The sequence below is a fragment of the Bufo gargarizans genome, chromosome 3 (assembly GCF_014858855.1).
Source record: "Bufo gargarizans isolate SCDJY-AF-19 chromosome 3, ASM1485885v1, whole genome shotgun sequence".
Lineage (NCBI taxonomy): Eukaryota > Metazoa > Chordata > Amphibia > Anura > Bufonidae > Bufo > Bufo gargarizans.
In genome coordinates, this window is record NC_058082.1 from 280,634,479 (window position 1) to 280,660,023 (window position 25,545).

Consider the following 25,545-nt stretch of genomic DNA (forward strand, 5'->3'; position numbering starts at 1 on the left):
AATGGAAAAGTGCCAAAAATAGCGGTTTTGGCACCGTTTTTTTTTTTTTTTTTAACCGTGTTAATCTGGGTAGTTAAGTCATGGGATATTGTTATAGAGGAGATTCTTACGGACGCGGCAATATCTAATAAGTCAACTTTTTTTTTACAATTATTTAGGTTTTTGACTATATTATCTTTTTTGATACAACATTTTTTTTTGGGTATCTCTAAAGTCTAAGTGTCATTTTTTTTATTTTCTTTTAGCCAATTATCTTATGTGGGGGCTCATTTTTTGCGGGATGAGCGGACGGTTCTATTGGCACTATTTTGGGGGCTATATGACTTTTTGATCGCTTGCTATTAAACTTTTTGTTATGTAAGGTGACAAAAAAATATTTTTTTGCACCTTTTTTTTTTTTTTTTTTTTTACTGTGTTAATCTGGGGGGTTGGGTCATGGGGTATTTTTATAGAGGAGATTCTTACGGATGCGGCGATACCTAATAAGTCAACTTTTTTTTACAATTATTTAGGTTTTAGACTATATTATCCTTTTTGAAACCCTAAAAAAATTTTTGTATCTCTAAAGTCTAAGAGTCATTTTCTATTTTTTTTTTTATCTGATTATCTTATGTGGGGGCTCATTTTTTGCGGGATGAGATGACGGTTTTATTGGCACTAATTTGGGGGCTATATGACTTTTTGATCGCTTGCTATTAAACTTTTTATTATGTAAGGTGACAAAAAAAACTTTTTTTGCACCTTTTTTTTTTTTTTCTGGACCGTGTTAATCTGGGGGGTTAGGTAATGGGGCATTTTTATAGAGGAGATTATTACTGACGCGGCAATACCTATGTCTACTTTTAATAAATTATTTTAGTTTTTTTGGGTGTCTCAAGTCTGAGAACCATTTTTTTTTTATCCGATGTCAGTGCTAAATTGGGATATAAATTTAGTACTCCATGGAAGTGTGATACTCCCTGAAGCAACCGTCAATGCAGAGGCCCGGATGATCGGGGCAAGTGTCGCACTGAGTAGTCGTGTCCTTCCGTATCCCCCTCCTGCGACACACTCTGCACTTTTTTTGGGTTCGTCCCTTCTTTCCAGTATGGGGGACCACACCTGGAAAGTGTTGGCCAGGGACGATCCGGGCACCTACAGTTCCCGAGGTACTCCGGCCTGCTCTTTCCCGGTCCGAAAAGATCAGGGCCTTGAGGACTGCCTCATAGAACTGGAGGAATGTCCCTGTGCTGCCAGCGCTTCGGGATAGTACAAAAGAGTTGTACATGGCAACCTGCACCAAGTAGACCGCAACTTTTTTGTACCATGCCCGGGTTTTGCGCATGGCGTTATATGGCTTGAGGACTTGATCAGAGAGATCAACTCCTCCCATATACCGATTGTAAGCGACGATACAATCGGGCTTGAGGACCGTTGCCGCGGTACCTCGCACAGGGACAGGGGTGATGCCGTTACCATGAATTGTGGACAGCATAAGGACATCCCTCTTGTCCTTATACCTGACCAGCAACAGGTTTCCAGTGGTAAGGGCACGGGTCTCACCCCTGGGGATAGGTACCTGGAGGGGGTGGGCAGGGAGGCCGCGTTGATTTTTCCGCACGGTCCCACAAGCGGACGTGGATCTGGCGGCAAGGGACTGGAACAAGGGGATACTGGTATAAAAGTTATCCACGTAAAGGTGGTAACCCTTATCCAGCAGTGGGTACATAAGGTCCCACACAAGTTTCCCGGTAACACCCAGAGTGGGGGGACATTCTGGGGGTTGAATCCGGGAATCTCGCCCCTCGTATACACGAAATTTGTAAGTGTACCCTGAGGTACTCTCACAAATTTTGTATAGCTTCACGCCATACCTCGCCCGCTTGGATGGCACATACTGGCGGAAAATGAGTCTCCCCTTGAACGCAATGAGAGACTCGTCAACCGCGACCTCTCTTCCAGGTACATAGGCCTCCATGAATTTGGCCCCAAAGTGATCGATGACCGGCCGTATCTTGTACAGACGGTCATGGGCAGGATCACCTCGGGGGGGACATGCTGCATTATCGGAATAATGCAGACATTTCCGGATGGCCTCAAACCGGGAGCGTGTCATGGCTGTACTGTAAAGTGGGGCCTGGTATAGGACGTCCCCACTCCAGTACAGCCTGACACTGGGTTTTTTGACCAGGCCCATATGCAGCACGAGGCCCCAAAATGTCCTCATTTCGGCTGCACTGACCGGCGTCCAGCCACCGGGCCTGGCCAAAAAGGAGCCCGGGTGTTGAGCGACGAACTGTTGGGCGTACAGATTCGTCTGCTCCACCATCAGATTTACCAGTGGGTCACTGAAAAAATGACAAAAAAAGTCATATTCAGTGTAGCCCACTGTGGAAATCTGGATTCCTGATTGGCCTACAAAATCAGGAATCACAGGCTCGTATCGCTCTGGGCTACACCAGACAAGTTCACCGGCAGGGGGCTCCGGTGGATTTAACTGGTGGGCCGGGAAACCAGTACGAGCCCCAGAGCTGCTCGTACTAGTGTGGGCCACAGGGTCCCTAACATGGCGGTCCCCTTGCTCCGCCTGGCGGCGTCTCCGCCGCCTTGGGGGCTCATCATCATCGCTAGATGATGAGGAGGATGCGGATGACAACAGGAATGTGGGGTCATCCTCATCCTCACTGGGACTCTCGGAGTCAGAGGCAATCTGGGCGTATGCCTCCTCGGCCGAGAACGTCCGGCGGGCCATAGGGGAGTGTGTGTCTGCGTGTATATGTGCGTGTGTGTAACTCTTTATTTTGTGTGCGTGTGTGTGGGGGCACGGGTGTTCACGAACTCACCCTAAAACTAACAGAAAAAAAATAAAATAAACTAACTAAAAAAAGGGCAAAAAATGTGGGGAAAAAAATTCTAAACCGCTGATCAACCGTCCGAAGTTGATCAGCGGTGGGGTGTGCGATGCGCTAACAGTGGCCGGACACTAAGTGCCGGCCACAGTCAGCGTACACGAAAAAAAAAAAAAATGCACCCCAAAAAAGGTGGGGGGGGGGGGCAGGGGGTGGGGGGGCAAGTGGCAGCACCCCTGGGGGGTCTAGGGTCACACAGCTGTGCTGTGGACCCCAGACACCCTAACTAGGGTGATGCAATCAAAGTTCAAAAACTAACTTTCCCTTTTTTTTCCCCTGCCTAAACCAAACTTTCCCTAGCTGTCCCTATGTACCTGATGGGGTCCTGGGGGGCACAGATCGGGTCCTGGGGGGCACAGATCGGGTCCTGGGGGGCACAGATCGGGTGCAGCAGACACGTGCAGGCAGCTCCTCTCTCCTCCGGCTCCGGAACACAAAAGGAGGAGGAGAGGAGCGCCTGCCTCTTTTGAATCTGCCGCCGGACCGCCCACAGACCAATCAGAAAGCGATCCTGAGTGGTGATGTCACCATCACCACTCAGGATTGCTGGATGGTGATTGGTGGAGTGAAATCACACCACCATCACCATCCTGTTCCGGGTTATCGGGACTTCAGAGACCCGAATAACCCGGAAACGCAGAAAACCGCAGGTCTGAATTGACCTGCGGTTTTCTGCGATCGCATACATGGGGGGGTCACCGGACCCCCCGGCGCATTTGCTCCAAGTGCCTGCTCAATGATTTGAGCAGGCACGGGGTTCCGATCACCGCCCGCCGTGCGGCGGTGATCGAAAATGCACAGGGCGTACATGTACGCCCTGTGTCCTTAAGTACCAGGGCACAAGGGCGTACCTGTACGCCCTATGTCCTTAAGAGGTTAAGTGGGGTGACAGAAGCCTTTTAAGCACCTAAAATATAAACCTGTTCTTTTAATTGAAACCATTGTTTATCATCCTGAACAAAGATTATTTTAGGCCAAAGCATAAACTGAGTTTTTCTTTTTAACTGTATTATCTCCATACAAAACTGATACATAGTGGGAGATATACTTATACTGGTGTAAGTATACTGGTATACAAGGCTTAGGATAAAGTCCGTTGGCCCAGAATTCAGCAAATTTATCAAGAGGCACAGGCCTCTTAATAAATTGGCACTTTTCCAGGTAGTGCTCGTGCCAGATTTTTGAATGGACCGGCATAGATTTGAACTTATTTGAATTTACACCAGTTTCGCCAGTAAAGCTGGCAGACTGCCGGACAGCATGCCCTCTGTCGCTAAGCCCACCACTTCCTTGCCTCTTTTAGAAAGTGATAAGACACGTGAAAAGTCGCAAATTATTGTGCAATTCTAGCATGCGCCATAATATGGGACTTTTTTTACGTCACAATGATGGTGTAAACCCTTTAGTAAACGTTGCCTATTGTGTTGCACAGGGCATAACACAGTGAGGAGATTTATCAAGACTGGCACTCCCATATTCCAGTCAGTAAGTAAGATGCACCTAACTTACTAAGGCCTCATGCACACAACCATTGTTGTGGTACGCATCCGAGACACATTTTTTGCGGCTTGGGTGCGGACCCATTCACTTCAATGGAGCCGCAAACGATGAGGACAGCACTCCGTGTGCTGTCCGCATCCGTTGCTCAGTTCCATGGCCCCCGCAAAATTTTTTTTTAGCATGAATAGGCATTTCTACAATGGGCCACTCGTTCCGTTCCGCAAATTGAGGAAGGCACACGGGCGGCTTCCTTTTTTTTGAGGACCGCAAAAACAGGAACGGTCGTGTGCATGAGGCCTAGGAAGTAGATACCTCTTACAAAATGAGTTGCAACTCTGCCAGAAACTCAAGACTTGAGCTATAACTTATGCCAGTTTCTGTCATCAGTTATAGTAAATCCGGCAGACCGTGATTGTCTCCCCACCCCACCCCTTCCCACTAAGACCTGCCCCTTTTCTTACTAAGAAAAGTGTCAAGAAGCTCAAAAAGCTGCAAATTATGACACAAAAATTTCATAATTTGAGACTTTTTATCTGCACAATAGTGGCATACACACATTGCCAAGTGTCCCTCAATGTATCAGTTTTGTATCCCTGTGTCGTGCATTGGCCATGAACAAGGCATAAAACAGGGCATCCGGGTTATCTGGAGCGTGCCTTTAAACATATAGGGGGTCATTTATCATTTAAGAATGTTTCTATCTCAGTTTTAAGTCTGGCTTTGCAGTTTAATAATATATGTGGAGTGAGTGTAATGTGGTTTATAAATTTAGGTGTAACAGTAGACCAGAGGGCTGCCTGGCGTGGGTTGTGACTTTTTTGTGACTTTTGAAAAAGTCACACATAGTAAATGAGCCATATTCCAGGTCTAATCTTACTTTTAGCCCTTAAACATAGACCGCTGTGAAAAGTGGCGAGGTTAATGAAATGTCACCAGAAAGTCGCAGTTGCCATGAAAATGCTGCAGTTGCCACGAATTGCGACTTTTGTACGCCACAGAACTGACATATCTGATTTCATAAATGACCCCCATAATTTAAAGGGATTATCCGGGACTTCAAAATTCATGTCCATTAGGAAAGGCCATCAATGTTAAATCAACTGGGGTCTGACCCCTGCCACTAATCAGATGACTAGCAGTCACAGCTACATACAGACGTGGACAAAATTGTTGGTACCCTTTGGTCAATGAAAGAAAAAGTCACAATGGTCACAGAAATAACTTTAATCTGACAAAAGTAATAATAAATTAAAATTCTATAAATGTTAACCAATGAAAGTCAGACATTGTTTTTCAACCATGCTTCAACAGAATTATGTAAAAAAATAAACTCATGAAACAGGCATGGACAAAAATGATGGTACCCCTAACTTAATATTTTGTTGCGCAACCTTTTGAGGCAATCACTGCAATCAAACGCTTCCTGTAACTGTCAATGAGACATCTGCACCTCTCAGCAGGTATTTTGGCCCACTCCTCATGAGCAAACTGCTCCAGTTGTGTCCGGTTTGAAGGGTGCCTTTTCCAGACTGCATGTTTCAGCTCCTTCCAAAGATGCTCAATAGGATTGAGGTCAGGGCTCATAGAAGGCCACTTTAGAATAGTCCAATTTTTTCCTCTTAGCCATTCTTGGGTGTTTTTAGCGGTGTGTTTTGGGTCATTGTCCTGTTGCAAGACCCATGACCTGCGACTGAGACCAAGCTTTCTGACACTGGCTAGTACATTTCTCTCTAGAATTCCTTGATAGTCTTGAGATTTCATTGTACCCTGCACAGATTCAAGACACCCTGTGCCAGACGCAGCAAAGCAGCCCCAGAACATAACAGAGCCTCCTCCATGTTTCACAGTAGGGACAGTGTTCTTTTCTTGATATGCTTCATTTTTTCGTCTGTGAACATACAGCTGATGTGCCTTGGCAAAAACTTCGATTTTTGTCTCATCTGTCCACAGGACATTCTCCCAGAAGCTTTGTGGCTTGTCAACATGTAGTTTGGCATATTCCAGTCTTGCTTTTTTATGATTCGTTTTCAACAATGGTGTCCTCCTTGGTCGTCTCCCATGTAGTCCACTTTGGCTCAAACAACGACGGATGGTGCGATCTGACACTGATGTTCCTTGAGCATGAAGTTCACCTTGAATCTCTTTAGAAGTCTTTCTAGGCTCTTTTGTTACCATTCGGATTATCCGTCTCTTAGATTTGTCATCAATTTTCCTCCTGCGGCCACGTCCAGGGAGGTTGGCTACAGTCCCATGGATCTTAAACTTATGAATAATATGTGCAACTGTACTCACAGGAACATCTAGTTGCTTGGAGATGGTCTTATAGCCTTTACCTTTAACATGCTTGTCTATAATTTTCTTTCTGATCTCTTGAGACAGCTCTTTCCTTTGCTTCCTCTGGTCCATGTCGAGTGTGGTACACACCATATCACCAAACAACACAGTGATTACCTGGAGCCATATATATAGGCCCAATGGCTGATTACAAGGTTGTAGACACCTGTGATGCTAATTAGTGGACACACCTTGAATTAACATGTCCCTTTGGTCACATTATGTTCTGTGTTTTCTAGGGGTACCATCATTTTTGTCCATGCCTGTTTCATGAGTTTATTTTTTTACATAATTCTGTTGAAGCATGGTTGAAAAACAATGTCTGACTTTCATTGGTTAACATTTATAGAATTTTAATTTATTATTACTTTTGTCAGATTAAAGTTATTTCTGTGACCATTGTGACTTTTTCTTTCATTGACCAAAGGGTACCAACAATTTTGTCCACGTCTGTACATGTTGTAGTGGCTGTGCCTGGTATTACACTTCCGCCCTAGTCACTCAATTGTAAAGTCTCGGATGACCCCTTTATTGTTACTGTTTAAGTAAAAGGTTTTTAGATGTATATTTTCAAATAAACTGATTCGGTAATATATTAGGATCTACCAATTTTTTTTACTGCAAAATGAGATTGCCATTGTGTCCAGACAGACCAGTGACCCAGACAGGGCAGACGCTTTCTTGCTTCGAGCTTGAAACAGACTTACAAATATATTTTAACACTGAGCATAAATGACTAGACAACATCTTACTGGTGCAAGTTGTCGTTCCTTTACTTCACGTCTCTTTATAGTATGAGCTGCTGGGTATGATGGAAATGGAGGTGCTGTAAAAACAGAGCCCGTGAACCTTCGTTCTCTGTTATCTGCTCGAGCCCGCTGCTCTGTTTAGGAGAAAAAAGGAAATACCAGTTAGAATGAGAAATCTAAAAAAAAATGCATTTTTAAAAAATCAAATCACTGTAAAACTAAAACTAATACGGATAACACAGATTCTACAAACTGAGATATGACACAAGTCTGCTAGAGAATGACAGCGTTATAACTTTTGCATGTCAGTGCTCCTGTTTTCCACAAGATGGCAGCCAAGCCTTTTAGTTGCTTGGCAAACCAGCTATAGTTAGTATATGAAGTATGTCAAGTCTAAGGCTGGTTTCACACGGGCGTTGCGGGAAAAGGTGCGGGTGCGTTGCGGGAACATGCACGATTTTTCCGCGTGAGTGCAAAACATTGTAATGAGTTTTGCACACGTGTGAGAAAAATCGGCATGTTTGGTACCCAAACCCGAACTTCTTCACAGAAGTTCGGGTTTGGAATCAGTGTTCTGTAGATTGTATTATTTTCCCTTATAACATGGTTATAAGGGAAAATAATAGCATTCTTAATACAGAATGCATAGTACAATAGGGCTGGAGGGGTTAAAAAAATAAAAATAAAATTTAACTCACCTTAATCCATTTGATCGCGCAGCCGGCATCTCTTCTGTCTTCTTCTTTGCTGTGCACAGGAATAGGACCTTTGGTGACGTCACTGTGCTCATCACATGGTCCAATCACATGCTTCATCACCATGGTGAGGGACCATGTGATTGGATCATGTGATGTGACGTCACCACAGGTCCTTAGCCGGCAGCTGAACATTACAGAAGAAGACAGAGATCCGCAACTACGCAATCAAGTGGACTTGGTGAGTTTTTTTTTTTTTTTAACCCCTCCATCACTATTTTACTTTGCATTCTGTATTCAGAATGCTATTATTTTACCTTATAACCATGTTATAAGGGAAAATAATACAGATCGGGTCCCCAGCCCGATCGTCACCTAGCAACCATGCGTGAAAATCGCACCTCATCCACACTTGCTTGCGATTTTCACGCGGCCCCATTCACTTCTATGGTGCCTGCGTTGCGTGAAAAACGCTGAATATAGAGCATGCTGCGATTTTCACGCAACGCACAACTGATGCCCTGAATTTTCAGTAGAGCTTTTCCAAGATTGTAATAAAAAGTACATTCTGAAATCCACACAATCTATAGTTTAAAAGTAATCCACCTAGCTCAGGAATGTATAGGCAATGGAAATAATAGGAAAATAATGAGGGGCATTTTATCAAGACTAGCATTCCCATACACCAGTCTTGAAGCCTATTCGCCAGAGTGAGATTATTATTTTTTATTATTATTTATTATTAAAGTGCCATTCATTCCATAGAGCTGTACATATGAAAAGGGGTATACATACATAAAACAGACAATTGCACTAATCATAAACAAGATGAGTTACAAACTGGTACAGAAGGAGAGAGGGCCCTGCCCGTGAGGGCTTACAATCTACATGATGCGCCTAATTGCCTCTTAATAAATTAGGCACACCTTTGGCAGTCCATGAGCCAGAAAATGAAGTCTGGCATATACTTCAGCTATAACTTACGCCAGTTTCTGTCGTAAGTTATAAAAATCCGGTAGACTGTACTAAGCCCCTCCCACAAAGCCCCACCTTTTTCTTGACACTTCAGAAAAGTAGCAAGAAGCCCCCCCCCCCAAACCCCCCCAGAAGATTGCTATTTATTAAGCATATATGACACGTGCTATCATTTGACACTGTTTCACTCCACGATTGTGGCACAGAGACACTAGTAAATGCCTCTCAATGTGTTGCGTAGAAATGCCTTTCCCCTTGTGGATAGAACGGACATTGTGCTGGATGTTCTCATATTATCCTCCATCTCTCTGAGTACTTAATGTTCTCTTTTTATTTAATATGTGAGTTTAATAGCAATTTAACCTTAGTTAAATCATTGACCCCCAATTTCTCAACGTGAAGCCTTCTTACAGTTCCTTGTTCCCTTCTAGCTTAGATGTATGACTTTATGGTAGACCGGAGAAGAGACAGACTGATGTGAACTTTGCAGTGTCAGAAGGACAGTACATCTTCTACAGGACCTCATAGAGAGAAGGAAAATGCCTCTGCTACATAAAGCTTTTACTGCAGCTATAAAACGCAGGCAGGGAGGCCTCATTTTTATGATATAATTACTCCTCCAGGCCAGAGGAGACGGTGGATCCTACAATAACTGACAGCAACACTGTCAATGGAAATCAAACCTTCAGAATCAAGCGCTGAATGGTAATCATCTACTCTAAAGCAGGGATGCTCAACCTGCGGCCCTCCAGCTGTTGCAAAACTACAACTCCCACAATGCCCTGCTATAGGCTGATAGCTGTAAGCTGTTCGGGCATGCTGGGAGTTGTAGTTTTGTAACAGCTGGAGGGCCGCAGGTTGAGCATGCCTGGTCTAAAGACACTGATAGGGGACTCCATTGGAGACAACAAGTGATTATAACGTCTGTAAAGTGCTGCAGAATATGGCAGCACTATATAAGTGAGCTAAGCCTGTATTACACCTGATGATTTTTTTGCAGATGATTGCTAAGCGATCATCTGGCAGTGTAATACTGCCGCCAATTGCCCCATAAATTACCGTTTGCAGGCGGCAGATCGTGCTGTCTAATAACCACTATAGAGCATGGGGACGAACAATGACATAGTGATCACTCCTCCCTGTGCTGTGGAGGAGATCGCTGCATGTAATAGCAGTGGTCTTCTGCGATTGCTGGGAGGGAACGCCTCCTTCCTGACAATCATCTGCCACATCAGGCTGTGGAATACAGCAACTCTACGCGTACATTCCGAGGCAAGCATGTTATTTTGACCTTCATGTAAATTAGTGCTTTTCTAAATGTCTCTCCTGACATGTTTTAGTAAATACTTAGATTTCCCAAGAATTAAAGGGGTTTTCCTAAGAATAGGTCGTCGGCAACTGATCAGCTGGGGTCCGACTCCTGGCACCCTGGCCTTTTCCTAGGGCAGTGACATCACGTTCCTTGGCCACATGTCTATATGCAGCTCAGTCTTATTCGAGTTAGTGGACTACCAAGCACATCCGCTATAGAGTGTACAGCGATATGCATGCTGTGAGGAGGCCGCAGGACTCACATGAGCGCCTCTTCAAATGACCGATTGTAGGGATGCCAGGAATTGGATCACCCCCACCCATTGATCAGATATTGATGACCTATCCTGAAAAAAGGTCATCAGCATTGTACTCCCAGAAAACCTATTGGTTCTGAAGCATGTTTTCTTTCTGTGAAAGAATTCAGAAATTTTGTGTTTCCTCTTTTTTTCTCCTAGAAATGTATTACTAACTTGCCAAAGGACATTACCATTTACCTTGTCAATAAGAGGTGTCCCTACATGGCCTGATTCTATTGGACAATGTCAGACTGCATCGCAACACATCCTATTGACAAGGAAAATGTTAAAGCCCAATTCATGAATATAGTTCTAGATGGTATAACAGGGACAACGGAAGGTTCTAAGAAACGGTCACGAATTGTTACTTTATAGGGAAGGCAATCGTGTAGTAAAAAGACAAGTCAGGAGAGTTAACAGATCCTCTTTAAAAGGCTGTGAGTGCAGCATGGATACTTGGAAAGTAAATACTTAAAGGGGTTGGCAGCCTTGTCTTACTGATGATCTATCCTCTGGATAGATCTTCAGCATCTGATCGGTGGAGGTCTCACACCTTGAACCCCGCCGATCAGCTATTTCCTGCAGGCCTAGTGATGTCACGACTAATATCACTGACCTGAAAGTGGCTAAGCCCTGTTTACTTCAATGGGGCTTAGCCATGCCCAAGTCAGTGATACTAATCGTGACGTCACTGGGCCTATGGGAAACAGCAAGAAGGCCGCGGCACTACTGCCACCGCCGCTGCCTTCTCAAACAGCTGATCACCATGCCAGACATTAAAAAGTCACAAAACCAGGTTTTGCAACTTTTTAAAGTTGCAGCTGGCATTTTTGCATCACACTGGCCAGTTTCGCGGTGAGGGTAGGGTGTGGGTAGAGCCCTTGAACCCAATACATTTATCATCATTTATGCCAGAAACTGGTGCATGGACTACCAGCAGAGATATTTAATTTAAGGCTAGATCTGCGCCTTGTCATAAATTAAATGCCTGCTCTGTAGACGCAGGGCCCATCAAGAGCGGTGCAGCAGATGCTGGTCTTGATAAAATCAGGGCCAGGGTGTTTACACAAATCTTCAGATAACATTTTGTTAGAACTTAGTAATAACTTGTCATTTTTGTTTTATTTGCTAGATTTAACTTGAAATCATGACAACAATAGCTCACCCCTCCGGAGAGAACGCAAGTTCTGCTTGGCATGGCGGTGCAACTCCTCCACACAGGAGGGTCTAGTGGTAGGTAAGAAAATGTTCCTCTGCTGATGCCAGGAGGTCTTGTAATAGACATTGAGCTTGCTCTCTGCATCCAGGTTTGAGACAGCTGTGAAAAAAAGAATGTCATTTCGTTAGTGGTGACATGTTTAGGACATGCGAATACTACATACAATACCGCGTATCGATTCATTGGTTCGCTATCATGTAGTCTCATCTGCTGCATTTACAGCATTCAGAAATGTACCAGATTGGGCGCTTCATCTGTCAGCAGTAATTTATGACTGTTCCTGCTCTGGTATCTCCTGTAAATGCTTAACCCCAGAACTAACTGAAAGAAGTGGAAAGAAACTATCTAGCATCAAAGAACTCGGCATAGACATGATGAAGAACAGCAGCTCACAAGTACAAAGCCAAGTGCTAAAGATGACTGCTTCATCCATAACAAAACTGTCCTGGATACTATGTAACTGCAGCGATGAGGACCCAGGGAACATCTCCATAGACTTGTCACAAAGAGTTAGGAACACCCAGACAGTATATGTTACACCTATCTACAGCAATCCAGGGAATCCAGTAAAAAATGTGAATTCAATCACCCAGTGCTATACTACAATGAGACAGAGTCAACATCAAGCATCAGAGGAGCTGAAACGCTGCCATTTCCTCGTCACTGTTTAATTATTACGTGAAGAGTCAAGATGCAGATCGCTACCTGTGTATATTGCCTCAAATTCTTTTACTTATTTGTTGCCGTTCTCAGCACTTTTACAAAATGGGGTGGAGCTTAATAGAATGGTTGGGCCATTGTGGCCTGACACATTTTCAATAAATTAGGCCAAAAGACTGCAATAAATTACAGTTTAACTGAAATCTACTCCAGTTGGAATAGATTTCAGTTTCTGGTGGATGGGCAGCAGAAGATGGGACATATTTATTACAAGGCCTGTCGAGTTTTCCTCCAGACTGGTGTATGAAAAGCAGCCTCAATGACTGTCGATTGAGGTTTGGGGTCCAACATCTGAAAGCTTTGCCCAGCTGCATTTTGGATTTTTCTTGTTTACCGTGCTGCTTTACCCTGCTTAACGTTTATCTTCAGCACATCAGTATCTGATAATTATGATAGTATTCCCTAATTCTTATATTGTATATTGTCATCTCACATATTAACAACCTATATGTCAATATTTCATTCACGGGTGGATGGTTTTCTGGATATCATTTTTTTGCTGTCACTTATTAACATCCTCCTTTGTTTGGAGTTTTAGCACAGCAACTGCGTCACTTGACTTTCTCATTCAGAACATTCACTGCAACTAGATACGGAAAGGGATGAGTGACTCCATTAGAGCATCCCACTTTACACTGTTAAATGCAATGCTCTCCTGTGAGCATCTTTATCTACAACTATCAGCAGAACAATAGAGCTGTCATACTGTTATCCTAATTGTACTAAATCTACTATTTTACTAGCAGATAACATCTTTCCCTCTCAGCAGCAGTGAACTAAAAATGGTTCCCTATCTATATGGTACTTTTAGCTCTCTGTGCTGACTGCTATAGAAGACGGTATTTTGTATTTCGTTTTCACTAGTAGAGTACTGCCAAAGAAAGACAACAAAAAATTCTTTAACCCCTTCATGACAAAGCGATTTTCTGTTTTTGTTTTTTTACTCCCTGTCTTCCATAACTTTTTTACTTTTCCAGTCACATAGCCATATGTGACAGTAAGACTGTGTAATTTAACTCTGCATATACTGAATGGTAGCCCTGGCACTGATTGGATCAGTATCATCTTCACGGTTTAGTTTGTGCGAGGTACAGCACTAAACCCTGATGTCAGACTTGCACTACAGCGAAATGCTGGAAGGTAGATTGCCTTCTTAGATCAGTCAAGCGTGTTCGTTCTAATAATAACTATACAAAGGGCAAGCAAGAAGTATTTCTGCTCTATTTATTTTGCTATATTTCATGGGTTTCCCCCACAGCACTGTCTGGTCGTCATGTTGTTTTCTATCTAGTTCAACTATTATTATATTAGCATCCCATTTGGTAGGCTGACATAAAAACCAATGTATTCCAGTTATTTACATGCTGCTTCTAATGAATAAACACATAATTATAGTCTTAATTTAAATCTCATTTGAACACAATTGGGTAGAATTAGCAATCTCATTGCGCCTGGATTGTGTCTTGATTTGCATCAGTATCTGCGGCACACAGTTACTGCGCCAAATATATGAAGTGCATGCGCCACAATTTTCTTTAATTTACGACATGCGACAAAAGTTTTTTTTAGACAACTTTTGTGCAAGATTTTGTTCTGCGTCTATTTTTGTTACAGTCTTAGGGGGACAACACACAGTGTGGATTATGTGCGGATTTTCACATGGAAAAACCACAACGTAAAGCAGTACCAGCAAACTGAATGATATTTGCCAAATCTCATGTACACTTCTGTGTATATTATATGTGCGGATATAAAGTGTGCAGCATGTGAAATGTTTTTCCTATTCAACACCTTATATATAGTGGTTTTCCACATAGACTTCAATAGGGTTGTTAAAGGGGTTATCCCACGTCGCCTTTTCATACTTACAGGAAGAAGTCACCATCGCGCATGAGCGGTGGCGTGCGCTTTCAGGACAGCGAGCGGCCCGGCCGGGAGAAAAGAAGAAGTCTTCTGCGCAAGCGCGGCCACCGGGATTCCGGAGAAGAGCGGTGGTCGTAACCAGGGGAGACCGAATGACAACAATGAGGTTCCAAACGGTGGGAATTTGTTAATCAAATATATTTACAAAAATGATCACTGTCAAATCATTAACAGATTTAACAGTGGTCATTATGATGGGATAACCCCTTTAACATAAACAGAAAATTCTCCCAAAAAAAAAAAATGCACCAAAAGTGCAATAAATAGTGTGGATTTATGTGCGTCTTTATGCAGTTTTGTAGCAGATTTCATGTAGATTTACTGCATAAAAATACACAACATGTGCAGGTAGCCTAAGACTTTGGCGCATGTTTTCAACAAAGCTATACCAGCTCCAAGGTGATATAAAAAGTGGTGTACACTTCTGATAGTATAAAGCCTTATTGCGTATTGTGTTGCATCTTTTATTTACAAATTTCCAAAACAACATCACCGATTTAGACACATTTGACAATCCAAATCATACATTTTTTGCAACCTACAACTGGCGTAGGCGCAATATATGGCAGTAAATACACCTTTCTTAATAACACTGCCCCAGTGTTTACGGCAATTACTTTCACATTTGCGTTTTTGCTGGATCTGTCGTGGATCAGAAAAAACGCTTCCGTTAGGATAATACAACCAGTCTGCATCTGTTATGAACGGATCCGTTTGTATTATCTTTAAAATAGGAATGACGGATCCGTCTCTAAAACCATTGTAAGTCAATGGGAAACAGATCAGTTTTCTTTTGTGTTAGAGAAAACGGATTCTTCACCATTGACTTACATTGTGAGTCATGACGGATCCGTCTTGCTCCGCATCCCAGGACGCACTCAAAAATGCTGCTTGCAGCTGAATGGAAAGCATTCTGGTGCACTCCGTTCCCTTCAGTTCAGTTTTGTCCCCATTGACAATGAATGGGCACAAAACTGAAGCATATTCCCCTGTTATTGAGATCCTCTGCTGGATCCCAATAGCGAAAGGGAAAGCGCAGATGTGAAAGTAGCCTAAGGAGTCCAGATTTCTGACAACATAGTGGTAGAGATAAGTGATTTATTGTATTATATATCACAGCCCACCATATAAAGGATAGTTTGGAGAATTATTGTATGCATAATTCTATGTACTACTGATTATAACATAAAATGGGAATTACTTTGTATGCCATTAAATGTATTATACTAAAGAGAGGAACATTTTCCGATAGGACCTAAATTGCCTTTTCCCTGCCAATAAAACAAAATAAAAATGGCAAGCCCCCGTCTTCCTCACTCGCACCCTATTTTCACTATTCCGACAGTTGTAATGTCAGCTCCTTTTTCCTTCTTAGCCCTCATCCTAACCCTGGGATCCCTTTTATAATGTGTTGTGACAGGAAGCACTAGAGAACACACAATGCGGACGTATTAGTAAAAACTCACTGCTTCACGCCACAGCAAGTTTGGTCAAAGTGGCAGCCTAGCAAGCCAATAACAAAGGCTCCGAATGTAGAATGCAGTCGCATGTAAATTCATTTGTAATCGAATCATTCCAATGGAAATACTGCCAACTATACATGGATAGATTAAATAAATTTTTACTTGCCATCTGAAACTTGTAAAAACCCTTAGGGTACTGCCACACGATCAGGTTTCTGCATGTAGTTTTTGAAGCCAAAATCCAAAGTGAAAGGACCATGAAAGGAGAGAAAGTATTAAGGACAAATATGACCTCTTTCATCGGTCCAAACATTTTGAACTAAGTATCAGTTTTTTCTCCCAGGCTGTGATCTCTGCGATGCGATTGGCCAGCGCTACAGCCTAGGAGAAGGAGACGCCCAGCAGAACAAGGGCAGTCTCCTCCTGCTATAACCAAGTCCCCGAACATACCGGAGGACATAACGGGAGAACGGAGTGGCACCCAGGGATAATAGTAAGTGCAGTGAGATCCCTGGGCGCCGCTGTATATGTCATGATACTTAGTTCACAATGTTTGGACCGATGAAAGGTTCTCTTTAAATGGGGTCCGGGTTCGGGGTGAAGTCTCGAAGGTCCTTAACCTGAAGTTCGGCCGAACCCTGCAAACCCGAACTTCCACGGGTTCGCTCAACCCTAATCGCGATATATATATATTTGGGGGAGGGGGTTAAACTTTTTATTTATTTTTTACTTTTTATTTACTAATTATTAGCCCCCTTAGGGGCTAGAACCCGTATCCTATTCACTCTAATAGAGCTCTGGGGCCACTGTCACCAATGATATAATACTGTGGGGGGGGGGGAGGGGCGCACTGTGGGGGGAGGGCGGGGTCCACAATTAATATAATACTGAGAAGAGGGGGGCTAGAAGGGAGGGACTGTGGCCACTGCGCCACCAATGAATATAGTAAATGGTTGCATACAAACATAGCCTGCGTGTGCCGGCCATACTCGGCCTCTATGACTGTACACTGCAATCCGCCGCAATAAACCCCTCAGGACCTGAGGGGTTAATTGTGGCGGATCGCAGTGACATAGGGGCCGGGTATGGGATATGGCGGGCACACGCAAGCTACGTTTGTATTCAAGCATTTACTATATTCATTTAACCCTTCAAGCATCGGGCCGCTGCCAGGGCAGAGCAGCGGCCCGATTGTTAGCCCCTTCCAGACAGCGGTCCCTAAGGACTGGATGGGGTTAAACAGTTATGGAGCACTGTGTGTGTGTGTAGGGCTGTGTCCTGATTGGACGCCCGATGCGCATGCCCAGTGCAAAACTGGTGACACACACACGGAAATGGCGCACTCACACAGGTATTTTATTATGTAGGATTAGCTTCATAGACAAGTACCTTATCATAAATCACTTCTACAAAACACTAAATTGATAAGAAGAAAAGAAGGGATAAATGTGAAAGGAGGATTATTGCAAAGCAGTTGAATGAGTCAGATGTTCCACATGGTCATCAAACCTTATGAGAAGGATCAGCTGATCGCAAGGGGTTCGTGTTGTATTCCTTCTAAAGGAAATTCTCAATATTTCCCAATACATATGCCAATACCCAATTCTTGGAAATCATGTCGGATCATCTTAAAGGGAATGTCTCATGAGGAAACCTTGTCCTATTAAAGCATATAGACATTACAGATATATCATGTTAAATTATAGCTATACCATCTTAATCAACTGGTATTCCACACATCCTGCCAAAAAACATTGATGGTATGTCCATACGGACAAAATCCAGGTCGGAATCCACCATGGAAAACTGACATTTTCTGCACAGTAATAAATTATCAAAATGACTTCCCATTGACTTTAATAGGAAAAATATCACCATGTGCACATTGTGGTCTTTATTCCCGCCTCTGATTTCAAATGCACTATGGAAGTGACATGGTACTTCTTTGAGAAACCCAGGGCATGCACTGCTTTGCTCTGTGCCTCAAGGGACACGGAACTGGAGACCATTGATGACTTTTGTCTCTGATGGTTGGCAGGTCAGTGTTCTACATAGATATACAGACCTACTGCCATATAAAATATTATCTGTGTGTTGCGTCAGCCACCGAGATGATTTTTAATGCCGTTGTCTGACTCAGGCCTGACTGACAGACATTCACTCTAGATGCAAACTATGGGTACAGGCCAAAATAAAACCCACTACTGTGCGACCTACTGCTTATAGTGGATTTAGAAGAAAAGAACATGGTTATTTGTTGCTGTAAACATTACCAACATGTGAAATCACTACCTGTTACTCTTGTCCCCTGATATCGAGAAGAAGAAAAATTGGGGAGAAATTCCACAATAGGGATTTTCTCGGCTGAAAGAATTGCGGGCTGTGACTATATCCGCAGCTGAGAATGGGTGTTAATGCCATGATGTTACCGACGTGCTGTGAAATAAATCTAATTCCACTTGCACAGGCCATAGCTAGAAAGATCTGGCCACAATACAACAAACATGGATTTTTATATTAATCTGAACATTTGTTGGTAAAGAAAATAGCTGCAGTTCACCTGATTAAAACGCCGGTTTCCTTTAGTTGATCCGTGAGTTATGATACTTTTTCATAATAGGTGTTTGATCCATCGAGGGCATCGCTGCTTTGACTGACAAGGCTAGGCAGTGACAGAACAGTGAGGGAGGGGCTGATCATAGAAAGGGGCGGAGCTATGGTGCCACCGAAACAATGGTGATGCCCTCATTGCACCAAACGTGCATATTATGAAAAAGTATAACTCAGGAACAAAGCCTCAGATCAACTAAAGAAAAACTGTGTTTTAATCAGGTGAACCACAGCTTTGTGTGCATGGAAATAGTTTGATAAGGACAGATTCCCTTTAACTGAATGCTATGCTTATAGCGCTTACCAGTCTATAAGTGCATTATACTCATTGATGTGTGTCTTATTACTAACGATTAATGGGTTATGGGTTACAGGGATAAAAATACAATAGGAACTAATTTAGGAAGATATGATATTTGTGGGTTCATTTTGCAGCCACAATGTAAGGCAAAGTGGCTCGTTGGCACCGCTATTCTGCTTGCCAGCACCCAGGCACGTGCCCTGGTAGCCCTCTACGTACATGAAGAGTGCTATTGCTACTACTATATAAAATAATTGATGTGTCGCAGTGCTCAGATGACGGTATATTTTATTCTGCTGCTTTAAAGTATCAAGGAGACGAGAACATTGATGTCCGTTTCTCTGTACAGACACACTTGGAGGTAGCCTGTTACTTCCATCTGAAGCGACTGTGGAATGTGCCCTCTCTGTTCCATGCCCTGCTGTGTTTGCCAGTGAGCGGAGCACTCAAGAATTGGTGTGTACTGAGAAGCCAGGAGCAGCAGTGTGTGGGAGAAAGGAATCTCATGCTTCCAATATACTTTTTATTGTGGTTTAGACTTTATATTGTCAGGTGGGTCTGGAACTGGAAAGTTTAGCGCTGTCGTCATTTCGTCTGGATAGGAAACTATGCTGCATATTCTCAGACAGTAGACATACACACAATCAACATGTTTTTCAAGCCTGATATTCAATGAAACAAGCTCAGTTCAAACAGCAGCCACACAAGATGTCAATTTAAAGGGACACTTTCCATCAGAAAGTTCTACTTGTTTTGCCCAATAATGATAGAAACTTTTTTTAATAAGGTTTTTCGCATTTTTATTTTTTTATTTTGGCAGTACTATACCACGGAAAATGCAATCCAGAATATTGTCCTTGTATAGCAGGCAGCACGAATGATAAGACTTTATATATAGATAGGAAACCAGTTGTCAGTTTACTGATGCTTTCTTCTTGTATAATAGTAGAAATAGAATAAGAAGAAGAGCATGCCAGCTCTGTTGTTCTCTTCATAGGCCTAGATAAAGATGTCCACAGAAGAGCCTTGCATGTATCAGTGTAATGTGTGATGCTCTAATTGTACAGGAAAATCCCTTTAAAAAGAAAAAATATTAACTCGTAAAGAAATTTGAATGGTAATCAGAAATTTTTACTCAATCAGAATGGCCTCACGTAGGCCCTAATTTCTGACCCAACTGTCAGCTACAAAATCTAGGTCTTTGGTCAACCTGATGATCTAATAACCTACATTGTTATGATAGGTGGCTGAGGCTAAAAAAATGTACCCCCAATAAGGGTGAGATACACAAACTGATGTTATATTTGCAGGTAAGTGCCCAATCCTTATACCATCATTGTGAGAACAAGTTGCTGTCTATTCACTTCTCTAGTATATTCTCTAAAGTGTCTCCAAATTGAAGTGCAATCTTTCATTATTTGTTATTCTATGAATGTTCTGAAATTGATGGCAATTACCAGGGTGTGGATTCAGGAAACTAAAATATTTTGACCAAACTTGTATGGAATGGTCCACAGCATATCACAATGATTAATGCTCTGGTCGACCAGCATAACCATAAGAAAACATAGCGAACAGTAACCAGATTAAGAAATATTAACATGCGTCTGAGTGTGAATAATTAAGGTAGTAGATTCGCCTATGCAGGTAGCCAAGATCCAAGGGCTGTGGTTTGAACTTTTTTTCTTGGCTTAATTTATATGGCTGGCATTGATCCTACAGTGTTGGGGAGGCTGAAGTAACACTTTCGATCTAATATACCAGACACAATATTCCCTAAAGCTGCTTCGCTAAAGAATAAAAATAGAATACCCTGTAATTGTAGGCACCATCAGCTTCTGCCAAGTGCATGATTAAATAGAGAGGAAAAACCTGACAAATAAAAAACACCTTGCACTTTATTTGTCTCATTAACCTTATATTTCCACTTTTAAAGGGGTATTACAACCGTATAAACAAGTATAGCAGTATTCTACAAATTGTTTTAAAAAAAAAAAACATTTATTCCTATCTCTCTGATCCCGCACCCCTGCCATTCAAAAAACGGTGGCCAGGTCCCCTCTATAGTGCACTTCCTGCTCCTATCCCAACACAACAGGAAATTACTGGGAATTCCGCTCAGCCAATCACTCGCTGCAGAAAAGACCCGCCTCAGCCAGTGATTGGCTGAGCAGCATTCCCAGCCATGTCGGGACAGGAGCAGGAAGTGGAGAGCAGCAGGTACCCGGGCATGTCACAATGGCAGCAGTGGGGAATTGATGGCATTTTCAGCCCACTGGTCACATTTATTTATGGCTGTATAACCCCTTTAAAGACTGCTTGGCTAGTGGCTAGTGCAACCGGGAATATAGCTATAATACTATCATGTATAAGACCACTGGGACTTAACTAATTTCTAGAATAAAAAAGGGCTGCAAAGATATTACCTGTAGCCTGGATCCTAGCCTTGGTACTGCATCCTATCTGTCTATATCACTTGTGCTTGTGTGTATTCGGTCATATGAAGTATTTTACCTTGTTGTCATAATGTAGAATACACAAGGTTTTTCCACTGAAAGCAATGGATCACAAAGCTTATGTCAATACACCCCAAAAGATCATCTAGGCTTCACTGACCCTGCATCAGTATTGCCTGCTGACAACACCCCAGCAGTGATGTAGCCATTGGAATTGCAGATATAAAACTTTAACATTGACATTACTTACTAGAACACAAGCCTAATGAACAATGGATCGGCCAACAGCCATCTCTACCGACTCCGTCCCGCCTCCTCTATACACATGCACGTTCGGCTGAACAGGTACTGTATTGGTGAATTTAGACTGGACAGTTCTACAGCCGATTGTTGGGAAGGAAGTATTCCTTCCTGACAGTCGGCTGCTCGTTGAGTAAAGGAGAACGCTGTATTTTCATGCAGCGATCTCCTTCACAGTATGCCGATGAGGGATTGCTATTGTCATCTGTCATCCAGGGGTGTATCTATCACAAGGCAAACAAGGCATTTGCCTAGGGCGGCACTTGAAAAGGGGGTGGCAAAATGCCTTGTTTGCTTAGTGATAGTTACACAATATGCTAAATATATTTTTTGCCCCTTGTCCGATCCTTCATTATGCGAGCGGCATCGCCAGCGCCGCATAGTGAAGGAGTTGAAAAACGTACTTCCTCCCCCTCCTGACTTCCTCCCGAACCTCCCTTGCCTTTTGCGTCCTCACGTTGCTGTTGTGACGTCACATGGAGGTGGAGTCACGGGCCGGCAACGCTAGGGTGAGCCTTATCTCCTCCGAATGCAGAGCGGATCCTGCACACGGTCACAGTGAACACTGAGGCCAGGCCCCGGCCACCAATGCACTGATCCCTGAGCCTGCTGTCTTCAAAAACTGTAAGTACTTAAATTACAGTAATTCACAAAAAATCTATTACTTTGTTGTTTTATGGGGTAAGGGGGTTGGGACCCGTTGGGTGGTTAGAGGGGGAAGAATTAGGGAAGGATTAATACTGTACTAACTGTAGCTGCACATTGTTTTTTAACAAGGAAGGGGTGGGTCAAATTTATATTAGGGGGGTGCCCGAGTTTAGTCTCGCCTAGGGCAGCACAAAACCAAGATACGCCACTGCTGTCATCCCCATACATATTCATGGTTTCTGGGCAGCAGATCACTGTTTAGACCACACAATCTGCTGGCCAGAAACTGTGATCGGTGATGCCTGCACTGGTGATTCGACGGGTGATCGGCGGCACATTTACACAGGCAGATTGTCAGGAACGACTGTTCGCAGAAATGGTCGTTCACGATAATCTGGACGATTATTGGCTCGTGTAAATGCAGTTTATATGTATTTTATAGGGAGAGCAGAGAAAGTCGCTGACAAAAGGATCGGGCAAAAATATTCATTTCCCACAATCCTTCTCTCTTCTGACAGATGATGTTGGGAGCGCCACGCACACATTAGAGTGTTGGCTGAACCCATCGTTCTCAGCAGGTCGGCCGACAGTATACTAATGTGTATGGGGGCTTCAGTGCTTATATTCCCTATGGAGATGACAATTCTGAAGCATCTCTTCTTCATAACTGAGTATTATGCCACCCTGAATGTGTCTGAATACATTGACAACTGGGCAAAAGAGTGTTTCCCTACACAGCCTGATACTGTCAGAACTGATTGGACAGTGAGAGAATGTAGGGGCACACTCCCAATGGGTATTATTATTACCTTGTTGTCAATGTATTCATAAAGAAATAACAGCGGAACGGTGAACTACATAGTTAACAGAAAAAATGATCCAGCATTGTCATTTCATGAAGAATAGAAGTATGTAATAAAACAGACATGTCAGGAGAGCAGACGGGAGGTTATGTCATGATCGATGTCAAAAATGAAAATCTGAAATTATATAGTACATTACAATCTTTTTTCTTAAGGGTACTTTCACACTAGCAGCAGGGGACTCCGGCAGGCTGTTCCGGTGGGTGAACAGCCTGTCGGATCCATCCTGCCGCTAGTTGACGTGTGCCTCCGTACTGCCACTCCGTCCCCATTGATTATAATGGGGGTGGGGCGGAGCTCCAGCGGCAGTACACACTGAGAGGCAGCCGGACTAAAAGTACTGCATGCAGTACTTTTAGTCCGGCCGCCTCTCGGCGTGTGCTACCGTGCTGCCGCTGGAACTCCGCCCCCACCCCCATTATAATCAATGGGGATGGAGCGGTAGTACGGGGGCACACGTGAACTAGCGACAGGATGGATCCGACAGGCTGTTCACCTGCCGGAGTCCCCTGCCGCTAGTGTGAAACTAGCCTTACAAAACTAGAACCAGCCCTGTACCTCACATGGATCCAGAGATATCTTCATTCATTGATCCAAATGTTCTGCTAGATTTATTTCAAGCTGGTGGCTCAGGGGGTGTGTCCTGTCTCTGGAGCGTGTCCTTTCTACTGTAACTCTTTCCCTGGGAAACTGCCACAATTTCTAACAGAAGTTATAGCTAGTTGCAGTAATATATTTAGACTGAGCATGTGCAACCACCTAAGTGAAGTGGATGGAGAAATAAAGAAAAGAACAAGCAGCAGGTGGCGCTACACAGATACATTTTATTGAATAGCTCAGAGGCCATACTACATTTTTATTTACATATAATTACAAAAATATTCCAATCCAGGTGTTGGTTTGAAAAATGTTAAATGTTTTCCATGGCACAACCCCTTTAAAGTGCATATGCTGCTTACACATGTTCTAATAAAGCATTCCTCTACTCATTTCCCAACTGAGGAAGTCTACAGAGTAGACTAAAGCATTGGTTAGACTGACTCAAACATAAGGACAGGACCTTTAATGCACTTGATGGTTGTATCAAATTGCATGCCACGCAACCTATAGGAGGGGTTTTACATGTCTGCAATAAGATGCAGTATTGGCAAATTTATGAGTAAATAGAGGGTCACATATGGGGCTCGGTGACCCTTTAGGTGTAAATTATAAATGACTTGCTATCTACTGACACTTTAGCATCACTTATAGAAGAATGCACTGTCACTTCCCATCATAAAAGACAGTAAACTCCAATGGATATTACAATTCCAGTGTGTTTTATGAACACCGTCTTATGATGAAATCCATTTTATATGCTTATTATGATTGCAATCTCCAGAACTGATACAGTATTGCATGTATACCATCGATATTTTGTAAGCAACCTGTGTCAGACTACAGTATCTGTGAATATCATGGAAAAGCATTGCTGCAGCATTTCTTTACCAAATCGTTTAATACAGAACAGCAAAACACACAAAATGAAAGCTGCGGGAATTTAGAATTCCATTTTCTGTCCTTGGCCCGATGTAACAGGCAAAGTAGCCATCAAAAGCACATTGCTGTTTACCTAACCGGTAATCAAAACTGAATCATCTGCACGTCATGACTCATGCACAAGGACTTGTTCTCCTTTCATCTATTCATTACCATTGTATAACGTACCACGGTCACTACAACAGACGCCCCACCTGTGCCAGGTGCGCCAGCAGTGCCCATGTCTTCTGCACAACTCTGTTTTGCAATGTTTTCATTAGAAAGCAACCAGCATCTAAATTTCAGAATTTCCATGCAAATGTTTTGATAATTCCGAGCAGCCTTACAAAATCAACATTTTAAGATACAAAAGCCAAATACCTCCACTCCTCAGCAAACAGCATCCTAGAGCCATGGCGGGGATCTCAGTTCTGCTTTTTTAGGAAGCATTCCAATGCCCAAGAGGCTTCTCCACTCTTATCCATAATAACCACTCGCTCCCAGAGCGATTCTGATGTGTATACAGGCTAAGTGCAGAAGGGGTCATGCAGAATTACCTGCTGGGATACTCATGATATGCTCATGTCCAAACATCTGCTAGCCCTAGTGACACCCCTGCCAGATATCCAGATGGTTCAGCCCAAGAATTTGGTCCTTCTAATCTCTTCGCAGTCCAGCAGAATGGCAAATCAGAACAGTGAGCAGTAATCCCAGAGCTTTTCCACTCAATCTCTCCGGGCTGTTAACTCACTCCTGGACTTTCTAGAGTCCTC

General features: G+C 43.1%; 1 protein-coding gene across 1 annotated transcript in view; it reads right to left on the bottom strand.

Annotated features, from left to right (window-relative positions):
- The window catches only part of NHS (NHS actin remodeling regulator), a 222,438-nt gene that overhangs the window by 19,414 nt on the left and 177,479 nt on the right, over window positions 1-25,545 (bottom strand). The window contains exons 2-3 of the mRNA XM_044287565.1: window positions 11,917-12,069; window positions 7,475-7,605 (exon numbers count right to left, since the gene is read on the bottom strand). Of these exons, the coding sequence (XP_044143500.1) occupies window positions 7,475-7,605; window positions 11,917-12,069 (284 nt within the window). The remainder of the gene's footprint in view (window positions 1-7,474; window positions 7,606-11,916; window positions 12,070-25,545) is intronic.